This window comes from Cyprinodon tularosa, unplaced genomic scaffold (assembly GCF_016077235.1).
Source record: "Cyprinodon tularosa strain WSP-4 unplaced genomic scaffold, ASM1607723v1 ctg543, whole genome shotgun sequence".
NCBI lineage: Eukaryota > Metazoa > Chordata > Actinopteri > Cyprinodontiformes > Cyprinodontidae > Cyprinodon > Cyprinodon tularosa.
The window spans coordinates 734613-754833 of record NW_024039278.1 but is presented as its reverse complement, the minus strand read 5'-3'; the positions used below and the strand labels follow the sequence as shown (position 1 = coordinate 754833).

Genomic DNA, 20221 nt, shown 5'->3' with positions numbered 1-20221 from the left:
TGTTTTCTAAAATTTAATTTATTCCTTTGTCTGCAGATCACACCTCAGCTCTCAGGCTGATCCAATTATGTGGCTGTTACAGGATTATCTCTTCTGACTTTTTCCACAGCATGGATTGTTTCAGGATAAAACTGTCAAGACGAAGAGGTGGCAAAAGACTAAAACAACTATCTTGCATCATTTCTTTTCTCATCATTAGTCACCGTCCTAGTTATCAAATCTACTAATTCCAACACTCTAGCTTCATGTTCAGTTATTCTAGGTTTTGGTGAGTAAGGATGGCAAATTTTTTATTATTATTTTTTTTATGTGAAGAGCAAAATCTCACACTGTAAAAAGAAGAAACAATGTGTATATATTGTTTAGAAAAACAATTTTGATATGGGTAATTTTCTGTTTATTTGGCCATATAATTTGGATCATTTCACGTTAAAAGACCCAGTAATGAGGCAGAGGTATTAAACCTTACTACCAATAATAATAATTTTTTTAAACAGTTCTTGATCGTGTGTAAGGATGCCAGAACTTCAACTCTTTTACATAAGATTATGGTTACAGTTAAAGGCAACTTAACACGCATGTCTGGATGATTGCGACTTTTTTCAGGGTGCGAGTTTATGGCTTTATTAACAGGATAGGAAGCTCTGTGACACATGCAGTGATTAATAGACTTACTGTCGGAACACATGTAGTTGTCAACTTTTTTGAAGCCGGTGGGACAAGTGCAGGTGGAGGTTTTGTTGCTGGGGAGGCACAGGTGGCTGCAGCCTCCATTGTTTGATCCACAGCGATTTCTGCCTCCTGAAAGAGAAGAAGTCCCAAAATACATTCAAATTTTTGCACTTTTCTTCAGGACCATGTTTGCTTACCTTCCATCATGTCTTCATAGATTTCTTTTTGGTTTTTTGATTGACGCACAAGTTAGCAACAACAAAATAGTCTATTTAGTGACGCTTATAACTAAAGAACTCTAAAAGCCAAGTCCTTATTTGATGATGGTGTGCCATAGTGTCAGTTTGGCCTCTTGAGCTTTAAATTTATTTAACGATTAAGTTTAACACCAACATGAGCTAGAGTGACTGACAGAACATCCTTTAAAGCAAAAAACATGAGTGTCAGACCTCCCTCTGTAAACAGGCAGCTCAGAGTTCATTCTGGGGTCAGACTATAAGAGTGTTGTCATCCGTACAAAAGAAAACTCTCTCTTGGCTGCATGACAAGAGTAACAAGGTTTGTTATCAAAGAACACCACTCTATGCTGTGATGTCAAAAAAAGACTTTACAAGTGACCAGTTCACAACATTATATAAAACTACTATGGGAATATTTTATTTGGGTGAGACAAGTGCCCAATTCATGCACTAATACCCCAAGACTTCCAATTGACTCTTGATGCTTTATTGATATATGTTCCTATTAGGAATTATATGACACCTGCTTCATCTTATGATTGAAGCTGTGAACAAAGATGTCTTTAGAACAGTGATCCTCTTTTTTAACTTTACTTTATTAAAAGGTACGGCAGCTAAACCTAGTGAAGACAGGGGTTTTACAAAATAACATCTAGTTTTAATCTGATTCTCTCTCTGCTGATGGGATAAGAAAATGTTGTTGTTTTTTTAGTTATTGAAAAAAAGCATGGTGTAACCTTCAAGAGTAACTCTCTTAACTGCCTTGTGCTCACTTTTATACTTCTATAGTACGTATTAGACACATTTCTTGAATTTAAACAATATAAGTAAAGTGTAAACATCGAGGAGCTGTGCATTACACTGTTTTAATGCACAACTCGGGGTGCATTAACACCGTGAAAAACACAGCTTCAAATTTTTTAATCAACTTACATCATGGTCTCACAGGTTAAAAATGTGTTCATTTCATTTGCTAAACTTGCTTACTCTGTTTGGGAATAGGAAGTACCTTCTCATCTTCGCTCTTATTTGACTCCTCCTTCATTAACTCCCTGTATTAATGCATTTCCTGTTCTTGTTTGCTCTCCTTCCCATTCATCAAATGTTTGGTTTCGGTCAAAAATATTCAAATTCACCTCATAATCCATGCTAGCACCATGCCTCATGTTCACCTGTAAAATATGTTCATCTGAATCGGCTGCTTTAAGCATTGCTATGGTGACACCATATCGTGGTGATTAAATTTGCTGAACTAGGTGTGTGTAAACACAAAAATAAAGCACTCCAGTTAAGATCAGTGAATTCTCAGTGACTGTGGTATAATTATGATGAACTGATTTTAATTATTTTTAGAAACTAATTAAAGGAGCTGCTTTTGCTGGTTTCCTCTCCATGCAATGCATCATGTTACCCGTTAAAAATCATGCATGAAACATTTCCATACGGTTTCTATTAAAGCTGTGTACTGACCTGCAGGCTGCCTCTGTGGGTGAAGGGTGTGGATGTCCATGGGAAAGTGGAGCTTATTGCGAATGACCTCCTGGTTTTTACCAGTGAATTTGTTGGCACTGTTGATGCTTTTGGTGTGCCAGTCAGTCCAGTAGAGGCTGTCCTCAAAAACCGTGATGGCAAATGGATGAGGAAGACCTAAACAGGAAGATTAAGTAAAAAAATTTAAATAAAAGAATCATTAAAGAATATTTATTGATAAAAATTGTTTTTGATGGAATGTTTTTCATAAGATACACAAACAAAAGCATAAAGCTTTTTGGTTAGGTTAGCACAAAAACACCCCTGCATGCTGCTCCAATTCACCCTTTCAAACAAAACTCTAAATATCACCCTATCCAGTGTTGTGGACTTGAATGACATCATGCTGTCCGTGCACAGAACTGTTTTCAATTACTCAGCCTCTCATCTGGCCCAAAGCCACTTCTATTGTGGACAATGCATCCAAAACCAAGGAGCGCTCATAATCTGACCTCTCTGTCCAAAATCCAACTGCAAGATCAAAGAAAAACCTTCAACCGAACACAATGAGACGAATAATGGCCATTTCTTTTTTAGGTCTGCCAGTGTAAGGATTTATGTAAGATCCTAATCTCAACAGTAATTGATCCCAGGTTTTCTCCACAGCCTAACAAGGTATGTATAGATTGTATTTGGCTTTCGATTGTGGAACAGTTACAAATCTGAGGTTATTTGGGTCAGATGATCTAGTTAGCGCAAGGAAACCACCATTTTAAATCCATTAGTTTACACATGAGTAATGTTGCCTTTTAAGCATTTTCACCAAAGCTAAAAGAGATCCAATTAATCACAAGCTAAACAGGGAGACAAAGAAAAAAGTGATCTAGTCATATTAAACAGTCCTCAATTCATGTTATTTGTATGGCGCTAATGTACAACACATTATCTTTATGATCATATAGATGGATTGGTTAGAGATTTTCTATTGAAAGAGACCCAGCTGATTGCAGCATATTATTTAGAGATCACGTGACTACGGCGTGCAAAAGAGGAGCTATTGCTATATATGGAGTTAGGGCTGCTACACAAAACAGTTTTTTTTTAATAAACTTTTGGAAATGTAATTGACAAGAAATGTTATATGCAAAAAATAAATGGAAAAAAGTAGTTTAAAATACTGAAATTGATTTTTTTTTAAACAGCTTAAAAAAAGGTTGAATAAAATATTATAACACAAGAAAATCAATACTTCTTGGTTTGCTGTTTATTGGAGGAGTTTATGAAGGGTTCACAGAATCTGAATTCCTGGATATTTTAGCATTTCTTAAATATATCTGAAGTTAGATATGCTGCATATGTTTTGACTTTTGGCCACTAGTGTTTGCCTTAAAATAATCCATTAGGAACAAATATTTACTGCAGAGGAGAGCTTTCTTCTTCATTCTCCCTTTCTCTGCTCCTCTTAACCAGTTCAAATGTCTGCTTCTCTGCTCAGCTCTGTCTGACAGCCTCCCTCCCAAAACAGGAGGTGATCTCAGCATCTCATCAAGGCTAAAAACAAACAAACTGATGCAATAAATATAACCAGATATCTTGAGCTATTAAAAACACTTGACATTATTCTTATACAGCAGCTGGCTAGTCGGTCAACACATGAATTTGCATTTCTACACAGCCTATGAATTTATCTTTAGAAAATATACATATATTTTGATGCATTATAATATCAGCAATTTTCTCAGCTTTAATTTGAGCCATAGTTTATTTAAATCAGAGAAGAAATAAGTTTACTAAAACCACATTTGTTATTGATTCATGCTTTCATTCCCCATGAGAGCAGCAGGTTTTTGTTGACATGACTCAATACATAGCAAAGGCCCATGGGTGCAAACATTACTAGCTATATTGGCTTAAAGGGGGTGTCCTATTCTGTAGGGTATATCAACGGGTTCCTTTTGTAGAAGGAAAAAAGACTAAAGAAATACTGCTAGAGCACAAAAAAACAATATCAAAGCATATTAATGAACCAGTTGGTCCCAGTCAAAGTTTAGATTTTGGAATTTGAATTGCAGTTAATTCTTTTCAATAACATAAATGCCTGATTTGGACTGTCAACAGACTCCCGACCAAAGGAGGGAAGGGAACAAAACATGCCAACCCCTGTAGTGGACCGTTTCAAAGAGGTGGTTAAAATTAATTTTGTTTTTCTTCCTCTGTCCTAAACCTCAACCTAAGCTGTAGCTAAAAAAAGCAGTTTGTTGGGTTTGCTGAATGGATGGAAAAATTGAGTTCTCTTTCACAGAGCTGCTGTGACTGAGGCGGGCATACTGGTGCTTAGCTTTTCAAAACAACACGGCCTGTTTAATGACAGTGTTTTACGACACAACATAAATGTCAATTAGTAAATGGCTAAAGCAGGAGGAAAACTGAAATGATAATGAGTTACAAGAACCAGGATGACTGTTTGTACTCGCATGCAAGACAACGATCTCTTTGTTTCAGTTTTGCAAGATAAAACGTTTGATTTAGCCACCAGGGGTTCAGAGGAATGAACCCAATTTAGGTAAAAATATTGAAACAAAACACTTGAGCTATTAACATCTTAAACTTTTCAGTCTTTACAATAAAATATACTTGATCATAACATCAGTTAACATAACAGAAGCTAACCAATGCATTTTTTCTTCCCTAAACCCCCCAATCAAGTCCAGCTACAAGTGTGAAGTGATACTGATAAAATACATGTATTTCTTTGATCTGGAAGCAACACAATTGAAACAACAGAGCACCCTATGTCCCTTTAGTCATCAGCATCTATGGCTACATTCACACTGCAGGCCTTAATGCTCAGTTCCAATTTTTTTGTGAAATCTGGTTCTTTTGCGTGGTCGTTAACATAGCCAAATAAATGCGACCTGTATGTGATCTTCTGCGTGAACTGCATTCAGACAACTTAAAAAAAAAATGTCCAACATAAAGGATCTGTGCACGCTCTGTGTTTACGGAAGTAAACATGTATATTAGTGCTGGAAGGCATCTAGCGGCCATCTAGCGAGCATTAACAATAAAAACTTCAAGAGGGTTGAAAATAAAGACTGCTCTCTGCATTATGGTCTGCCATGGTTGTTTTTCTTCTCGCATCTGCGTAGCAAGATGCAGAATATTGACCTTTGTTGAATATTAATGACGTTCAGCCCGGGCGTTCAGACGCATGTCGCAATTGAAAAGACCAGAATCGTACGGACCACTTAGCCAAGTGGCCAAGGTCGCATAGGAAAACTGCCAAGAAAAGATCAGATAAAGGTCGCATATGGGCAAAAAAATAAATAAAAAATTGGATTTGGGTCACTTCAGGCTGCAGTGAGAACGTTGCCTATGAAGGCACATAGATCCAACACTGTCACCTTCTTTTCTGTCCTCTCCACACCCTGCTTTTCTGGGACAGCTGGATGAGCAGCTGCATGTGGACAGGAAACCAAACCTTTCACTAACCCTTTAAAAATATGTCTCCTTTAACCTACATGTGGCACAAAGCTGTCCTCTCACATCTCAACAAAATAAGCTGAACTTTGCTTGAAGAGCATTTGAAATGAAGAGGGCTGGAGAAAAGGATGATAGAAAAGTCTGGAGTTATCTTTATTGAATATTTTATTTGTGAATTTCATTTCTCTTTTGGATAATGTTCCTCTGATGTGAAGAATCTTAATCAAAAGGAATATTTCTAAGAGAATAATCAACAGCCAACTTTTCTACCAATGTACTCCAGTGTATTACAAAAAAATGCTTTGGTTTAATCCTCCAACAAAAATAGGAAATGAAGAAACCAAAGTGGCACCATAAATGTTACAAAACAAGAGTAATAACAACTGCAATGTGTTTTTATGCCTTTTCCCAGATTTATTTGCATTCCTCCATGTGAATTCCCTTTTATATATATTTTCGGCATCAATATGAGAGATTTTACAGTTTGATCACGACAAAGCAAAAAATAACTAAGTTAGTGAATCAAACTACTACAGACATCTAGACTGTCCTCTCCCTTCCTGTCCTTCCACATCCAGCTGAACAGGTGTGCAGGCTTGATAGCGCCACCATCTGTGACACCCACCACGGGTGGGCTGGCCCACATCCAGCCGGCTCTCACGCACACATAGACATCCAAACCCACATGCAGATCTATAGGTGCAGGGGGATGAGTGCTCGTTAACATTCCTGGGCACAGCAGCTCAGAGTATAACCACACACACCCTCTCGCACACAGGCTCACAAAAGGAAAACGTCCCATTTGTCCTGTGTTGTCTGAGCAAACAAGCTGTGGAGGAAGGACAGGGCCAATTACAGCCTTTTATCCTCGAAGCACACATCATTAAGAAGAGCTCACAGGAATGATGGCCTGCAAACACACCCACATCAAACATTTCCCCTGTCCTTCTCTTTCTTCTCACTGTTTAACACTCCTGATAACACCAATGGGCTTCTGCGGTCTTTCACTTCATCAGAAACACTCCAGAGCTATAGGTCATTTTGACACATGTGGCATGGATGGATTATATGGCTTCAAAACAGATTTGTAAAAATTATCTGAACAAGGCCGTATCACTGTTAGACAAAGTTCCAGTTCAGAGCCCAGATAAAGCGTTCCAACACATGGTTCTGCCTCAAACTTTCTGGAGCTTGACTAAGCCTGATATACACAGAGAAAACAAACCTTTGCTGAAGCAAAACTGACTTTAAAACAGGCACATTCTGCAAGTAATAGTTTAACACACAACATTTAGAGAGGCCTTTATTTCTCCAGTAACGAATCATAGAGAAAAGAGGCACAGAAAATCTAGTTGAATAGCAGTTGATTAGTTAATCAGCTATTTCAATAATGATGTCTCAGCCTACTGTGGCTACAGACACAATAACTGTCTCAACTATATGTATAGGAACACTTAATCTTCCTAAACTGACTTTTTGTGCGTTTCCATTTTACAGGGAAAAAAAAAACATTTTTATTCACTTATCCCCCATAAATCTGAGCAGTTGCTTTTCCTGCAGTTGAAAAGGGAGCCATGGCTGCCATGTGGGGATACAGATTCTCACCAATCACAACAGCAGGTTCCTGAATGATTCAAATCCTACCAAAACAAGATTAATCTCTGACTGCTTCGTGGCAGTAAGCATTTAAAAGCCATAGACTCAAAACTGTGGGAGGTAGAATGGGTTTAAAATGAACAGCAAGGATTCATTCATCCAACTGGAGAGGAGAGTTCTAATAGGGATTAAAAGCAGTTAGAATAGTTCCTTTGTCAACTTTAGTCCTTTCGTTTATCTTTCAAATATTACAGCGCTATTTTTCAACTACTGCTGACAGATAATCAATGAACAATCCTAGCTGGGAGGTTTAAAATTCTAAATGATTTTCCTGCATCTTCAATCAAATTCTTAAAGAAATATATGCATCATCCACAATCTGCATCAGTAAGTTAAAGCATTAAAAAAACTTAGCAGGGGAGTCACTGAAAAAGGAAAACAGCTGTTTCAAATTTGATATTTAAATCAAACAATTAGAAATCCAATTTTAAAAGTGTTTTCTTATTGTAAAATTTAAATGTTATTTTTAAAGAGGACTTGTAAATTGTAGTAATTAATTCATTATCGAATCCTGCTATTTGAAAATGTTATTTCAAATCCTATTTCCAAAAGAAAACCACAATTCCTAAATCTGAAAAAATAAAAATCTTTCCTAACAACACATTTAAAAAGGAAATTCCTTATTCCATCTCTTTTTGCTTTACCCTCTCCACATTGTTTTTCCATGACCTTTCCGGTGCCTGATAACACTTTAAACGAGTTAAACCAATGACAGTTGTTCCTCAGAAGTAACCAGCTTCCTCATTGGCCACTTTGTGAAGCAAGTGTGGCAGTCTGACCAATTAATTAATTAATTCATTAAACAAACAATTTACAATACCTCTTTGATATTTGAATCAAAAATGTGAAATTAGAAAATTCTTTTCAAACTGGATTTCAAATAGCATGATTTAAATGACAAATTTGAAATGGCTGGTTTTCCTTTTTCAGTGACTCTCCTTGTCCTCCATTATCATTTTTTTTGTTTAAGAAAGATTAAACAACAGGGAAAAAATTACAATAATAAGAAACAGAGTGAGAGAGTGTGTGTGAGTCATTCAGTCAGTATCAGCTTAGTGCCCTGCTTGAAAGAAAACAGCCGATCTCTACCTTGATTGACACCACACATTCCTCTGTAGGAAGTAGCAACATAAACAAAGGCATGCACTCCGTTCTTATTTATGGTTTTGGTGTCAGGGCATTTCACTGGGAGACACACGCAGGCTCTTTAAAGGGAAATACTGCCCTAATTAACTCAGCATGGAGGGATGCGATTATATTGTGCTAGATCATATTTTTATGCGTCTATGTGAGTGTGTGATCATTTCTAAAAAGTGGCAGAGAAATTAAACTCTATTCTGACCCCTTTTCTATCATATTAGAATTAAATGAAATAACCCTAACCCTTGAAGAAAGGAATGAAAGAATGTGGTGTTTTGCATGTCTGATACCCTTTCAAAAGTAAGTGAAGAACCACCTACAAAGGACACAACATTTATCTCTGCTGTTTTTCCTTTTTAATTAAGGATAGGAAGTTTTGATTTCAAGCCTTCAGTAGTGTTTATTTTGTATAAATTTGGTGTTTTGGCGACTAAAATATTCATCATTTGTTTTAAAGTGAGCTAATCAGTGTAGCAATTCTATGTAGCTATAAAAACCCCTGCTATCTAACTCTGTTTAAACTAAGTAAAATGAGCAGTAGTTCCTTTTGCTATTTGTTATTATTGCCTATTGTTCTGAATCTTGACCCCAGAATTAAGTCAAGAGTTAAGGTATGGTTTGTCCTCACTACAGCATCCTTAGTTGGACTATCTATATTCATACTTTCAGCTCAGGATTTATAAATAAGTATGTAGAAATTTCTATACATTTTTATTTAACTTTCATAGAAAAAAAGCTGAATTATTCTTTAGGTTTGAAGGATAAAAATTACAAATATCATTGATTTTATTATTCTAGTTAGACCAATACTTCGACAGGCTGATACCTTGGAAAACTGAGGTGTTTTTTTTCTTGTATCCATACTGGCGGATACTTGTATGAGCTAGACGATTCATCCGTACATTCAGCAGCCATCCTTTGAAATCACATCAAGCTCCTTCCATTTGCAATCCATTGTTAAAGTTTTGTGTGATTTGTCATTAAATGTAGCTTTTTTGTTTAAATTGAGACTACTGTAACATTTTATATCAACTGAACTGAACTTTTTTTCAGTACACCAGCATGTGATCCACCATATTCTAGATAATCCAGTACCTAGTGGCACTTGGATGCTATCTTCTCTTTAGCTCACAAACTGGAGGTGATCAGTGGTTCTTGATCAAGGAATTGAATGTGGGGACAATCATGGCCATGGCATAAGGTTGATTTCGCATCTGGAGAACCATTTCTATGCTGATTTAAATAAATATTTTAGATTAACATTTAGCTGCAAGGAACAAAAACAACCTGATGTTAGATGTGTGACGGAAATTGAAAAGGAAATAGTTTTGAAGGCGTGGTTTCGAGGGGTGGTCTGAAGGGAGAGGAATGGTTCAAAAATATAGCTTGCTGGAGCCGTTTTTCCTAGATCTCCTACAGCACCTTTAACATGTATTTTTAATTGTATTTGATATTTAATGGAAATATTGCAATTGTGTAACCTAATGTCTTTGGAATTACTATAATACCAACATAGTTTTGTGCACATTTTTAATGGAAACACAGCTTTTGTTGCTAAAGATGTTTCTTCTATCTTTTCCATCCTATTGTTGTGCGTGAAGGAAAGAATCTAAAGACGTAGAGCCAGCCTGTTCCATCATGGGTTTGGTGGTATTAAAACCTTTGTAGTTGTTTGTAATCACTTCTTTGCAGTTCAGTAGTAGTCCTTCATATTTTTAAGTTAGGAAGATTGAAATGTGTTTGCCTTTTCTGAGTAAGACGTTCTTTTCCATTTTCAGTGGAGGCTCAGAAAAACAAGTTCCCTTTCTAGTATTATACTTTTAAACTCAAGAAAACAGAATTACCAATCACTAATTTAAAGGTTTTATGAACTCAGTAAAACGTAATAAAAAAGAGTGCCAAGGACCGTGGCAATGGTGATGTAAAAAAATAAAAACAAAAGAAATTCCTTATTAGGAATTGTTTCCCTTAACTGAATGCACTAAAAGTGAAAGTGTACTTTGAGTCTATGCTACTGCTATCAAATATTAAAAGGATTTAAGAGCTTTTTATACATCTATACCAGGGGTGCAGAAATGTGCCTCAATGTGTAAAATGTATAAAGATTACACAACATGGAGTGCAATAGGTCTGGGAGTTTTATGAATAAGGTTTAGTCCCAGAAAAAAAACATTTGCAGTGATCAAACAAAGTGCAACTAAACCTACTCAATCCATACTTCAGTCTTAAAAGTCAAGGTTAGTTCTTACATCACCCAAAGCCTAAAAAAAACAAACAGCAGCTAAGCTTACCTTGGCTGATGACAGCCTTGCGGTTGCGTCCATCCAAGTCAGCTCTCTCAATGACGTGATGCTTGGCATCCACCCAGTATATGCGCCGGCTGGCATAATCGATGGTAAGGCCGTTAGGCCAGAACAGGTGTGTGTCCGCAATGACTCGTCGGTTTGAGCCATCCATGTTGGCGTACTCGATGCGTGGCGTGTTCCCCCAGTCTGTCCAGTAAATCTTACTAAGAAGAAAAAAGGACACTCATGGTGAGTTTTTGCTTTTAGAGAAGAAGCCAGCATAAAACCTGATTGTTGTTAGGATTTCACACCCAACAGATGTCTGATCTACAAAACAAGTTTTCTTTGCATTCAACGCTCATGTCCTCCTCATCGTCACTCATCTGTTATGTGCAACCTTCAGAGACTCCTCTCATTTTTTAATTATTCCATGCTAATGAGCTCTCCAATAAGCTGTAAGTTTTTCACTTTTAGATTTCACTGGGGCCTTCAATGAAACTTCCTCCTGCCACCACACAATATGAAACCAGTCAGGAGAGTGCAGTTAGCTGCTGTGCCTTTTGTGAAATACTTCCACACAGATGCTCGCCTGTGGGTAATGCTGTGCTGCCAAACTTTAATCGCTGCTCGGCTGCTACACTACAACTGGGACATGTCCAGAGGGGATATGCATATATGAATGTGTGCTTTGAAAGCATCTGGGGTGAATTATGGCGCGTGTCTATGTGCAAGTCTCCTCGTACCCCTCGATGGGGTGCAATGCAATGGCTCTGGGCTTCTCCATGTTCTGCCACAATAACACCTTTCGGTGTGTTCCATCCAGATTGGCCACTTCAATTCGGGACGTCCCAGAGTCTGTCCAGTAAAGCTTATCATGGATCCAGTCGATAGCCAATCCCCCTAAAGCAGAGAGAAACACATTGTCTTACTTGATTAAAATGACATAGTGGTATTTTGTTGAAAACTATTGTAAACCACATATCCTGCTAATAAGAAAAACAAAAGATTTTAAGCAGAAGAACATCTAACTTTCGTTCGTCTTTCTAGAACTGAACATGTAGTCCTGAGCCTTTGTTTTTAGCTGCACAAATAGACAGTTGTCGCTTCTACCTGCTAGAAATTGTCTGATTCTACAGGCTGCTGTATAACACAAAACCATATGGATAAAAAATAAAATAAAATCACCAATTCAGTTTAAAAGGAAAACAGAGGTGTAGAGAAAAACACTAGTCTGCATTAAATAATGATACTGAGGCCTGTTGGGGGAAAAAAAAGGAAAGAAAAATCTCAAGTTTGGTGTTTTCATCAGCTTGTAGGTCTCAGTTCCTAAACGAATGAGGTGATGGAATGATGTAGGGTAGAGTATCATGAGAAGGTGAATAAACTGATTAATGATGCATGCTTCTGTTGTTCCTTAGCTGAACCCATATCCCATTAGCCGCCACACCCACCAGGGCTCTCCAAACCGGTGGAGATGACCTCCTCCACGTTTGAGCCGTTGAGGTTAGCCTTCATGATACGGTCAAGCGTCACATCTGACCAGAACACAAGCTCTTGGCTGTGATGGAAGTCCAGTGCAATGGCGTTTTCCAGGTTGTTGAGGAGGAGGGTGTATTCTGAGCGATGTGGCAAAACTTGTCGGATGTCGATGCGGTTGGCGAACAGCAGCACTGGCTCTGGACCTAAAGAAAGATTTGGTGATTATTTGTGATGAAGGAGGAAAACAGTCAGGTAACGGCAGGCAGTAATTCTAGCAAAGCTGAGGGTATGAGTTCCCTCCAGACACTCTGGACCTGGATTTCACTCTGATCTGCAGCACATTGATGGGCTGCTGCATGCAACCACTGGAGCACATCTAAATCTACCTCAGAAGCCTCAAAATAAGCTCAAGACCTTGAAATCTCCAAGTGGATAAAGTTACAACAGGATAAAAAAGTAGTATCATGGTTAAACAACAGCTTTTATTGGAGGTCAAACCTTGTTCAGTTTCTGTGGTAATATGTCAGGGGAGAAACGTATAATGCTGAATTTTTTTACCCAGAGCTTTGCAGCTGCGCTTGTCAGGCCGAAGCTCGTAGCCGTGAACACAGCGGCACAGGAAACTCCCCTCTGTGTTGGTACAGCCCTGGCTACAGTAACCCTCTTCAGCACATTCATCCACATCTGGAAAGACCACAAAAGAAGAAAAATATAAGGAGAAATGAACCATCGACTTTGGCAATAATTTCCTCTGGGATTAAAAAAGAGATAGAATATGCAAATAGCCTCCAAAATTAAGAAAAAAAGAATCAGTTGGATTGGATTGGATGGACATTTGAATCTTTAATTTAAGAATGCAAACATTTTACTGAAGGAAGAAGTTACTGATTAAATCATGAAATCCACCAGGTTAACCACTTGGCTCCAGATACATTATTACATTATCTCCCTACAATGCCAAGGTGTAAAACCATCTAGATCTAACATCAAAACTAGCATAGCATTACACATCAACATGATAAAATGTTGCAGAAAAAAAATACTTGTTTTACCAATTTACCAAACCTAGAAAGTCCTTCTGAACCCCCCTGAAAACAACATAAGGCTTGCACAAAGTTGGCTGTCTGAACAACACAGATCCGTTTTTTTCAATGCGACCCAGGCCACTTGGCTATGTTATATGAACCTGATCTTTTCAGATACGACCTGCTTCTGACACTCATCCGACCTGAACGCCATTAAGACCTGACAACGGTATTAATGGCGTTCAGGTCGGACCTATTCTGGGTCTCGCTATAAAGAAGCGGCAAGAAAAACAACAACCATGGCAGACGATGATGCGGAGAGCAGTATTTATGTTTAACCATCTTGAAAAGATTGTGTTTTTATGGTTGAGGAAGTTCGCTAGATGCGCACCGGCACTACCATCCATGTTTACTTCCGTAAACACAGAGCACGCTGGCCTGTAATGTCATTGCGTCCCCTAATGCGCATGCAGGACACCTGCGTTGTATGACTGCAGTTCACACAGGAGATCACATAAAAGTCGCATATATTTGGAAATGTAAACGGCAACGCAAAAAAATCGGATTTCACAAAAAAATCGGAATTGAGCATCAAGGCCTGCAGTGTGAACATAGCATTTGAGGGCTGCTGTGCTGCAGGTTTTAGAGGTTTCCCTGCTTCAGCACAGCTGATCTGCACCACCAGCTGATTAACAAGCTTTTGCAAAAATGCAATCATCTGAATTTGGACAGGCTCGCTCTTGAGGACAGAAAATAATATTACATAGGAGACAGGTAAGAGTGGAAACACACCTAAAGCATTTAGACCCGTGTCACACGGAGGTCATCCATTCATAGCATTAAGCAGATTCCCAGATTCTGTAGATGTCTTACTTATAAACTCCCTTGCTCATTCCCTTTTACCAGAAAACTCTCACATCCACAAACACACATAAAAACAGCGTTACCCTGGCAGGTTTTGCTGTCATCCGTCAGTCGGTATCCCGTGTGACAGGTGCACTGGACCAGTCCTCTGACCATCTGACACTTCTGTGAGCAGCCTCCATTATTCTGGTTACAGTTGCCCTCACTAGACCGGGGCCCTACAGGCGGAGCAGAAAGATTACAGGGACGTAAACACAGCTTGCTGATTCAGTATAAATATGAACACATGGTCTGTTAAAAAGCATCTGGCACATTTGATGTTGAGTCTGGAAATACTTTAGGAGTGAAGCCTGAGGATACTGAAGTCTATCAACACAAACAGAACAGGCTCCTTCAGAAATATAATCTAACGTTATCAAAGCCACATGTGGCCATTCTTTAAAGGACTCTGCTGACACCATGACCTTTCTTTTGTTATGAGAGACATCTAAATCTCACTTTTGCTTGACTTTTTGAGACTTTAAAGAACATTACAGCCGCTGTTGGAGCCTATTTCAAGATCAGTTTTCTGCATGGCAATAAATTTGTAACTTAAACAGCTGAATAAAACAGCAGAGTGGAAGAGGACTGCATCATGTAGGGCTTAGGTGGAGACATCTTCTGAGGGGCATCAGAAACGCAGTAGATAATCCTTTAAAAGGTGGAGGAAACAGAGGGTTTCCTGCCTTTACATCGTTTATAGAAAATCGAAGTTAAATCACGATGGGTTTATTACAATTGTAAAAGTAATGCTAATAGAAACAATGCTATCTTGTCCATATAAAAGCAGCCCTAGAGTACCAGCATTGCTTTATCATCAGAGAATAAAGTTAAATAATGAGTTGCATTGTTTGTCTCATTGTAAAGCTGTAGTTTAATCAAAGTTGAATGAAAAGCGCTCCTTTTATCTGAATATAGTACTTTGTGGGACTTCATAGTAGCCTACTGCTGCCGCTGCCTATTCTAGCAGAGCATTTGAAAAGAGCAATCTACGCCCTCCTAAAGCAAAAAAATAAAAAGTAACACTCATGCCCTTTTAAATATAGAGATCAGATGCTTCCAGATGTGTGTGGGTTTGCATATTTTCAAATGTGCTCACTGAGATATGTGCGTACAGCACTGCACTAGACCAAACGTTTTTGTGGAGAAAAAAAGCGGGCTTAGTGCAAAATGCAGACTAAGACGAACCTGCTTGCTGCATCCTCTAATGCTACCGATAGCTGAGAAAAAATTAAAATGACATTTCTTCCTCAGCATCAAAGTACTTGTAGCAACTTATGATGAAGCTGCAGAAACGTAAAACCTACCTAAAATTAGACTTGTGAACAAACTTTCTAAAGCAGATTGAATACTTCAGGTATGTTTCTGAGAGGAGATGATTATGAAAAAAAAAATTATGTACTTAGGACCAATGTTTGTATGATGCTGGAGATTGTAAATTGATTTAAAAGACACAGCAAAGTGAAAACTATCCAGTATAAAGACTTGATAGGCCTTTCTGAACAACAGAAAATTGGTATGTAAACTGAAATGACTGAGAAACTGCAGACTAAACAATAAACCTGAAGTGGTGAATACTTGACAGTCTGCTGTAACATGGTTACTTAGTTTAATGAAACACTTACTGCAGTCGTGGTGTGGATGCTCATCTGTCCCATCACCGCAGTCATTAACCTCATTGCACACTTTTCTCTGTCCAATACAACGGCCATTCCCACACTGAAACTGATCAGGAGCACATGGAGGACTGTCTGCAAGGAGATCGAACAAATCCGGGCTTAAGATAACAGTCAATAAATTAATCAGTTTTGCAGAGGCCTGGCAACAAACCATTCATTCCATTTGGTATGTTGAAGAATGGATGTTTCTAAAGGCTTAATGATGAAAAGTCGCCAGAAATTAAGTTGGGAATATCCGGTTTTAAAAGTTTTTCCCAAGATTTTTTTGGTAAATCAAAACCAGTGTCTGAGATTGAGAAAGAAGGGGAGTTTAATGTTGTTTTTTTAGTGTCAGTGTCTCAAGGAGCAGAGTGTTTATTTCACCTCAACATGAAGCCAAAACAATAACTCTGTTTCCTGAAAATAACTGAGTTTCTCACCAAATAGAAAAAAACTGAATTTATTTCTCAGCACAGGATGGTTCTTCAGAACCGTTGCCATGACAACATTTTAAAAACTGAAGGTTATTTTTAGCTTTTAAAGACACGATAACTTCAAGTCTTACCAGTTTTCTCACACCCCTCTTCATCACTCCGATCCGTGCAGTCATCCTCGCCATCACATCTCCATGACAACCGCACACAACGTCCAGTTCCACAACGGAACTGGTCAGCTGTGCACATTGATGAGGCTGCAGGGAAAATATATACATATATTTTTTCTTGGGATATTTCCAACAGCACTTATTTACAAATTTCTGGAAAATCATACTCACTGCAGTTCTTTTCATCCGACTGGTCATCACAGTCGTATTCACCATCACATCTCCAGCCGGCGTTGATGCACATCCCGCTGCTGCACATGAATTCTACTGATCTGCAGGGCTGATGGGAAGCTGCACACAAATGGGACGTTCTTTAGCTCTAAAGAAGTTAATCAATTCTCATTTTATCAATGTTTGTTTAATTGTTCACATAACTGAAGGAATGAATTTCAGCTGCCTACTTAAAAAAAAATGTTAATACTACAAAAAATACTGCAGAAACATTTCTAATCTTGTTTGTACCCAAACTCCTGACATTTAATGACAAATAAACCAAAACAAAAATAGAATATAGCGTGTTTCTCACTCAAGGCCATTGGAAGATTGTTAGAAAATGCAACATTATGAAGTCTTAGAAATAATAAGACAGTTTAAAAATCTTGTCGCTTCATACCGAAAATTGGTCTTCATCAACTCTTTCTGCAGGATAATTAACCACACAATAAGCTCCAACAAAAACAGGTATAATTTCCTAGACTGAGAGGCAATATTTGTTAATAATCACCTTAGAAATAATCACCAGACAAAAGAAAAAAAATAAATAATAAAATAATAATTGGTGAGATGAAAAAAGAACAAAAACAACTGGGACCCAGGATGCTTGCAGATATGTAGAGACTGTAGAAAGAAGAACCCAACAATTTAACCCAGTAAAACATTACAGCTTTGCTTTAACTTTGAATTTTCACTTTTGATTTACTAAAAGAAGGTTGTGCAAAGAACAAAAGCAGTCCAGGTTAAGAACAAAAACAAAGACAAGCTTCAAGATGTTCTAAGCCTAAAGTTAAAAATACATGTGACTCACATCGTTTTTCCCCCCCCTTTTCCTCTGTTTGTATAATGGGAGATGAAAGGTGAAAGGGGTAAAGAGCAACATGAATTTGAATCCTTATCAATCAGAACAGGAAAAAATCGGAAACAAAGGGTCCTAACTAAATTAATATCTCTGTTAGATAATGTTCCCCACCCCATGCATGAAGCTGTTGCAGAAATGGAGAGCTCCTTCAATGACAAACTGCTGCACCCTAAATGCACCAGGGAGCATTATCACAGATCCTTCCTCCCAGCATCTGTAAGACTTTATAACCCCCACTGTTCCCAACAACCTCAATAAGTTCCTACATTCATGCTGATTTTGCACTTTCTACCTTAATCAGTTAAATAACATGCTGCTGTATTCTATTTTTTTTACATCCCTGATGTTGCTGCTATTTTCAAATATCCATTACTGTAAAAATGTCCATAGCTGTATATTGGCTATTTATTCTCCAGGTGCACAGTATTTATATTGTTAAAACACTTTACAGTACAGTATTTCATTTGTTTATTTTTTAGCTCTTCACTATTATGTTATCATACACTCACACACACTCATTTTTTTTTTTTAACAGTGTTCTGTCTGGCAATGGAATAATTGTCTTGATGCCAAAAGAGAGCCCAACAGATTTTACTTTCACAAGTGGAGCAGTACGGCTATCGCCATAGTATTCCGCTTTATTTATGCATATAAATAGCTTTATTATAATTCATGCAAGGAGTGTTACAGATTTTATGGACACTGCAATGTAAGTAGAACATGTTGTTTGTTAGAATGCACTTGTGCATGTAAAGTTCATCCAATGGAAAAATGCTTTATAGTGGTTGTGAAGAGCCAAAGACGCGCTCCTCCAGACCACCGAGGCAAGCGCTGGGGGACCCAAAGCTCCAGACGTCCAAAGGGATCCCAAGAGCAAAGGCGCCCAGAAGGGGCCAACCCAGGAAGTACGACCCCCAAAAGGGAGGAGGAGAGACGGCCCAGAGGAAAAACCCCCAGCCACCGCAATGCCGTAGCTCCCAGGAGCCGCTGGGACGATACATCAGGAGGATACTATGTATCGCACAGATATAATTAAAAATGTCAGGTATGACCTTGGTGGTGTGCTGGATCACGTTTTCTGAGTCAGGAGCTTTAAATCACACTTTGACCTTTAGACCCATTCAACGTTATTGATCCAAACAGGAAGCAAACTTACAAACATAACAAAGGATTAATTCAAATGACATTTCTCTCAGTAACATATTTTAAAGTCATAAATGGTTATGAGGTGGCCTTTTATTAGATCAAAATGGACCTGTGGAAATGTCTTATCTTTATGTAAAGCAGCAGGCTCAGCTGCTTCTTACCATCATTAGGTTTCATGGATTCAAAGTAGTTTCTAAAAACCAGAAACACTTATTCCCCCACAAGCATTAATAGCTCCTGTTTAATCTGGCTTTTTGGAAGATTATCTTAACGTAGATAGTAGCTTTCCAAATTTAAGATTCCGCATCATGTGATCAGACCAAAGCGAAGCCCAAAATGGCAGTGAAAAAGGATGTAGGTGGATGAAAAGATTAAAGGCAAATCAAAAATAAGCACCTTACATCCTCAGCGTGTGTGAACTTGTGTGTGTGAGAACGTCTTTGACATGTTTCCTCCTGAAAGCAGGAGTGAGCCCCTGTTGGAGCGTCAGCCGCAACATGATGGAGGAGGAACGAAATGACAGGAGAGTAGAGGAGGAAAGAAAATACTGATGTGGAGCTTGAAGCTTCCATGTGTACGCCTATCAGCTGGGCAGGAGGAGAAGGATGAGCAACGCAGCAGGTGGTTTTCCCCGCAGAGAAACCAACTGACAGAGATGGAGATGGAACAGTGAGCGAATCGGTACAGGACGCTGAAGAAATAACACACTCCTACACTAAAAAAACGTGTCTGCGATTTAGTAACTCACCACCAAGCACATGCAGAAACAATTCATTTTCATGCTCTCGGCAGCAAAGCCAAAAGTCGTCCCCATGTGGTAATATGCAGAGGAGTTGGAGCATTTTCGACTGTATCGATGTATGTGTGTGAAGATTCACATTAGCCAAAAAAGAGGGGGGGGGAGAAAGAGACTTCTCTTCTAACAAAGCACCCTTCATGTGTCTGGAGAGCTGATGCCAAGGAATGCTGTCTGAGGATGGGCTGTCTTATGCCTCTGAGGAATGCCTCCTCTGAGGGTGTCAGTGTGTGAAAGAGGGGGAGTGTGTCCACCAAATATGAAACAGATTTCACTACAAGCCCTCCCCATGAATGAATGGGAGCAGAAACAAAAATAAAGCGGACAGATTGAGAGCGAAGTACATAAGCAAATTACCGCTAAGAGGTCAGAGCAATCGTCAGGACCTAAAGTCTGCCACCAGGATGATCACATGTTACTCTGCAATTTGTTTATTTCCCAATTCTAAGATTTGCATTTTAAATAAAGAAAAGCAAAAAGCTTTTAGATGCTGAAATATTTCTGTGTCCTTCAAACAATCTGGTCTGAGATCTAATGACAATTCTTGTTACTTTATTCCTAGGTTTTTCTTTCAAGGTTTATTGTTATAC

At 38.4% G+C, this 20221-nt stretch overlaps 1 protein-coding gene across 3 annotated transcripts in view; it reads right to left on the bottom strand.

Annotated features, from left to right (window-relative positions):
- Positions 1 to 20221, bottom strand: part of lrp4 (low density lipoprotein receptor-related protein 4) — a 140391-nt gene that overhangs the window by 15765 nt on the left and 104405 nt on the right. For all 3 annotated transcript variants that reach the window (XM_038304830.1, XM_038304831.1, XM_038304832.1), the window contains exons 7-16: positions 16786 to 16905; positions 16576 to 16701; positions 15978 to 16103; positions 14397 to 14531; positions 12983 to 13108; positions 12397 to 12627; positions 11689 to 11845; positions 10952 to 11169; positions 2382 to 2558; positions 676 to 801 (exon numbers count right to left, since the gene is read on the bottom strand). In XM_038304830.1, coding sequence (XP_038160758.1) covers positions 676 to 801; positions 2382 to 2558; positions 10952 to 11169; positions 11689 to 11845; positions 12397 to 12627; positions 12983 to 13108; positions 14397 to 14531; positions 15978 to 16103; positions 16576 to 16701; positions 16786 to 16905 — 1542 coding nt within the window. The remainder of the gene's footprint in view (positions 1 to 675; positions 802 to 2381; positions 2559 to 10951; positions 11170 to 11688; positions 11846 to 12396; positions 12628 to 12982; positions 13109 to 14396; positions 14532 to 15977; positions 16104 to 16575; positions 16702 to 16785; positions 16906 to 20221) is intronic.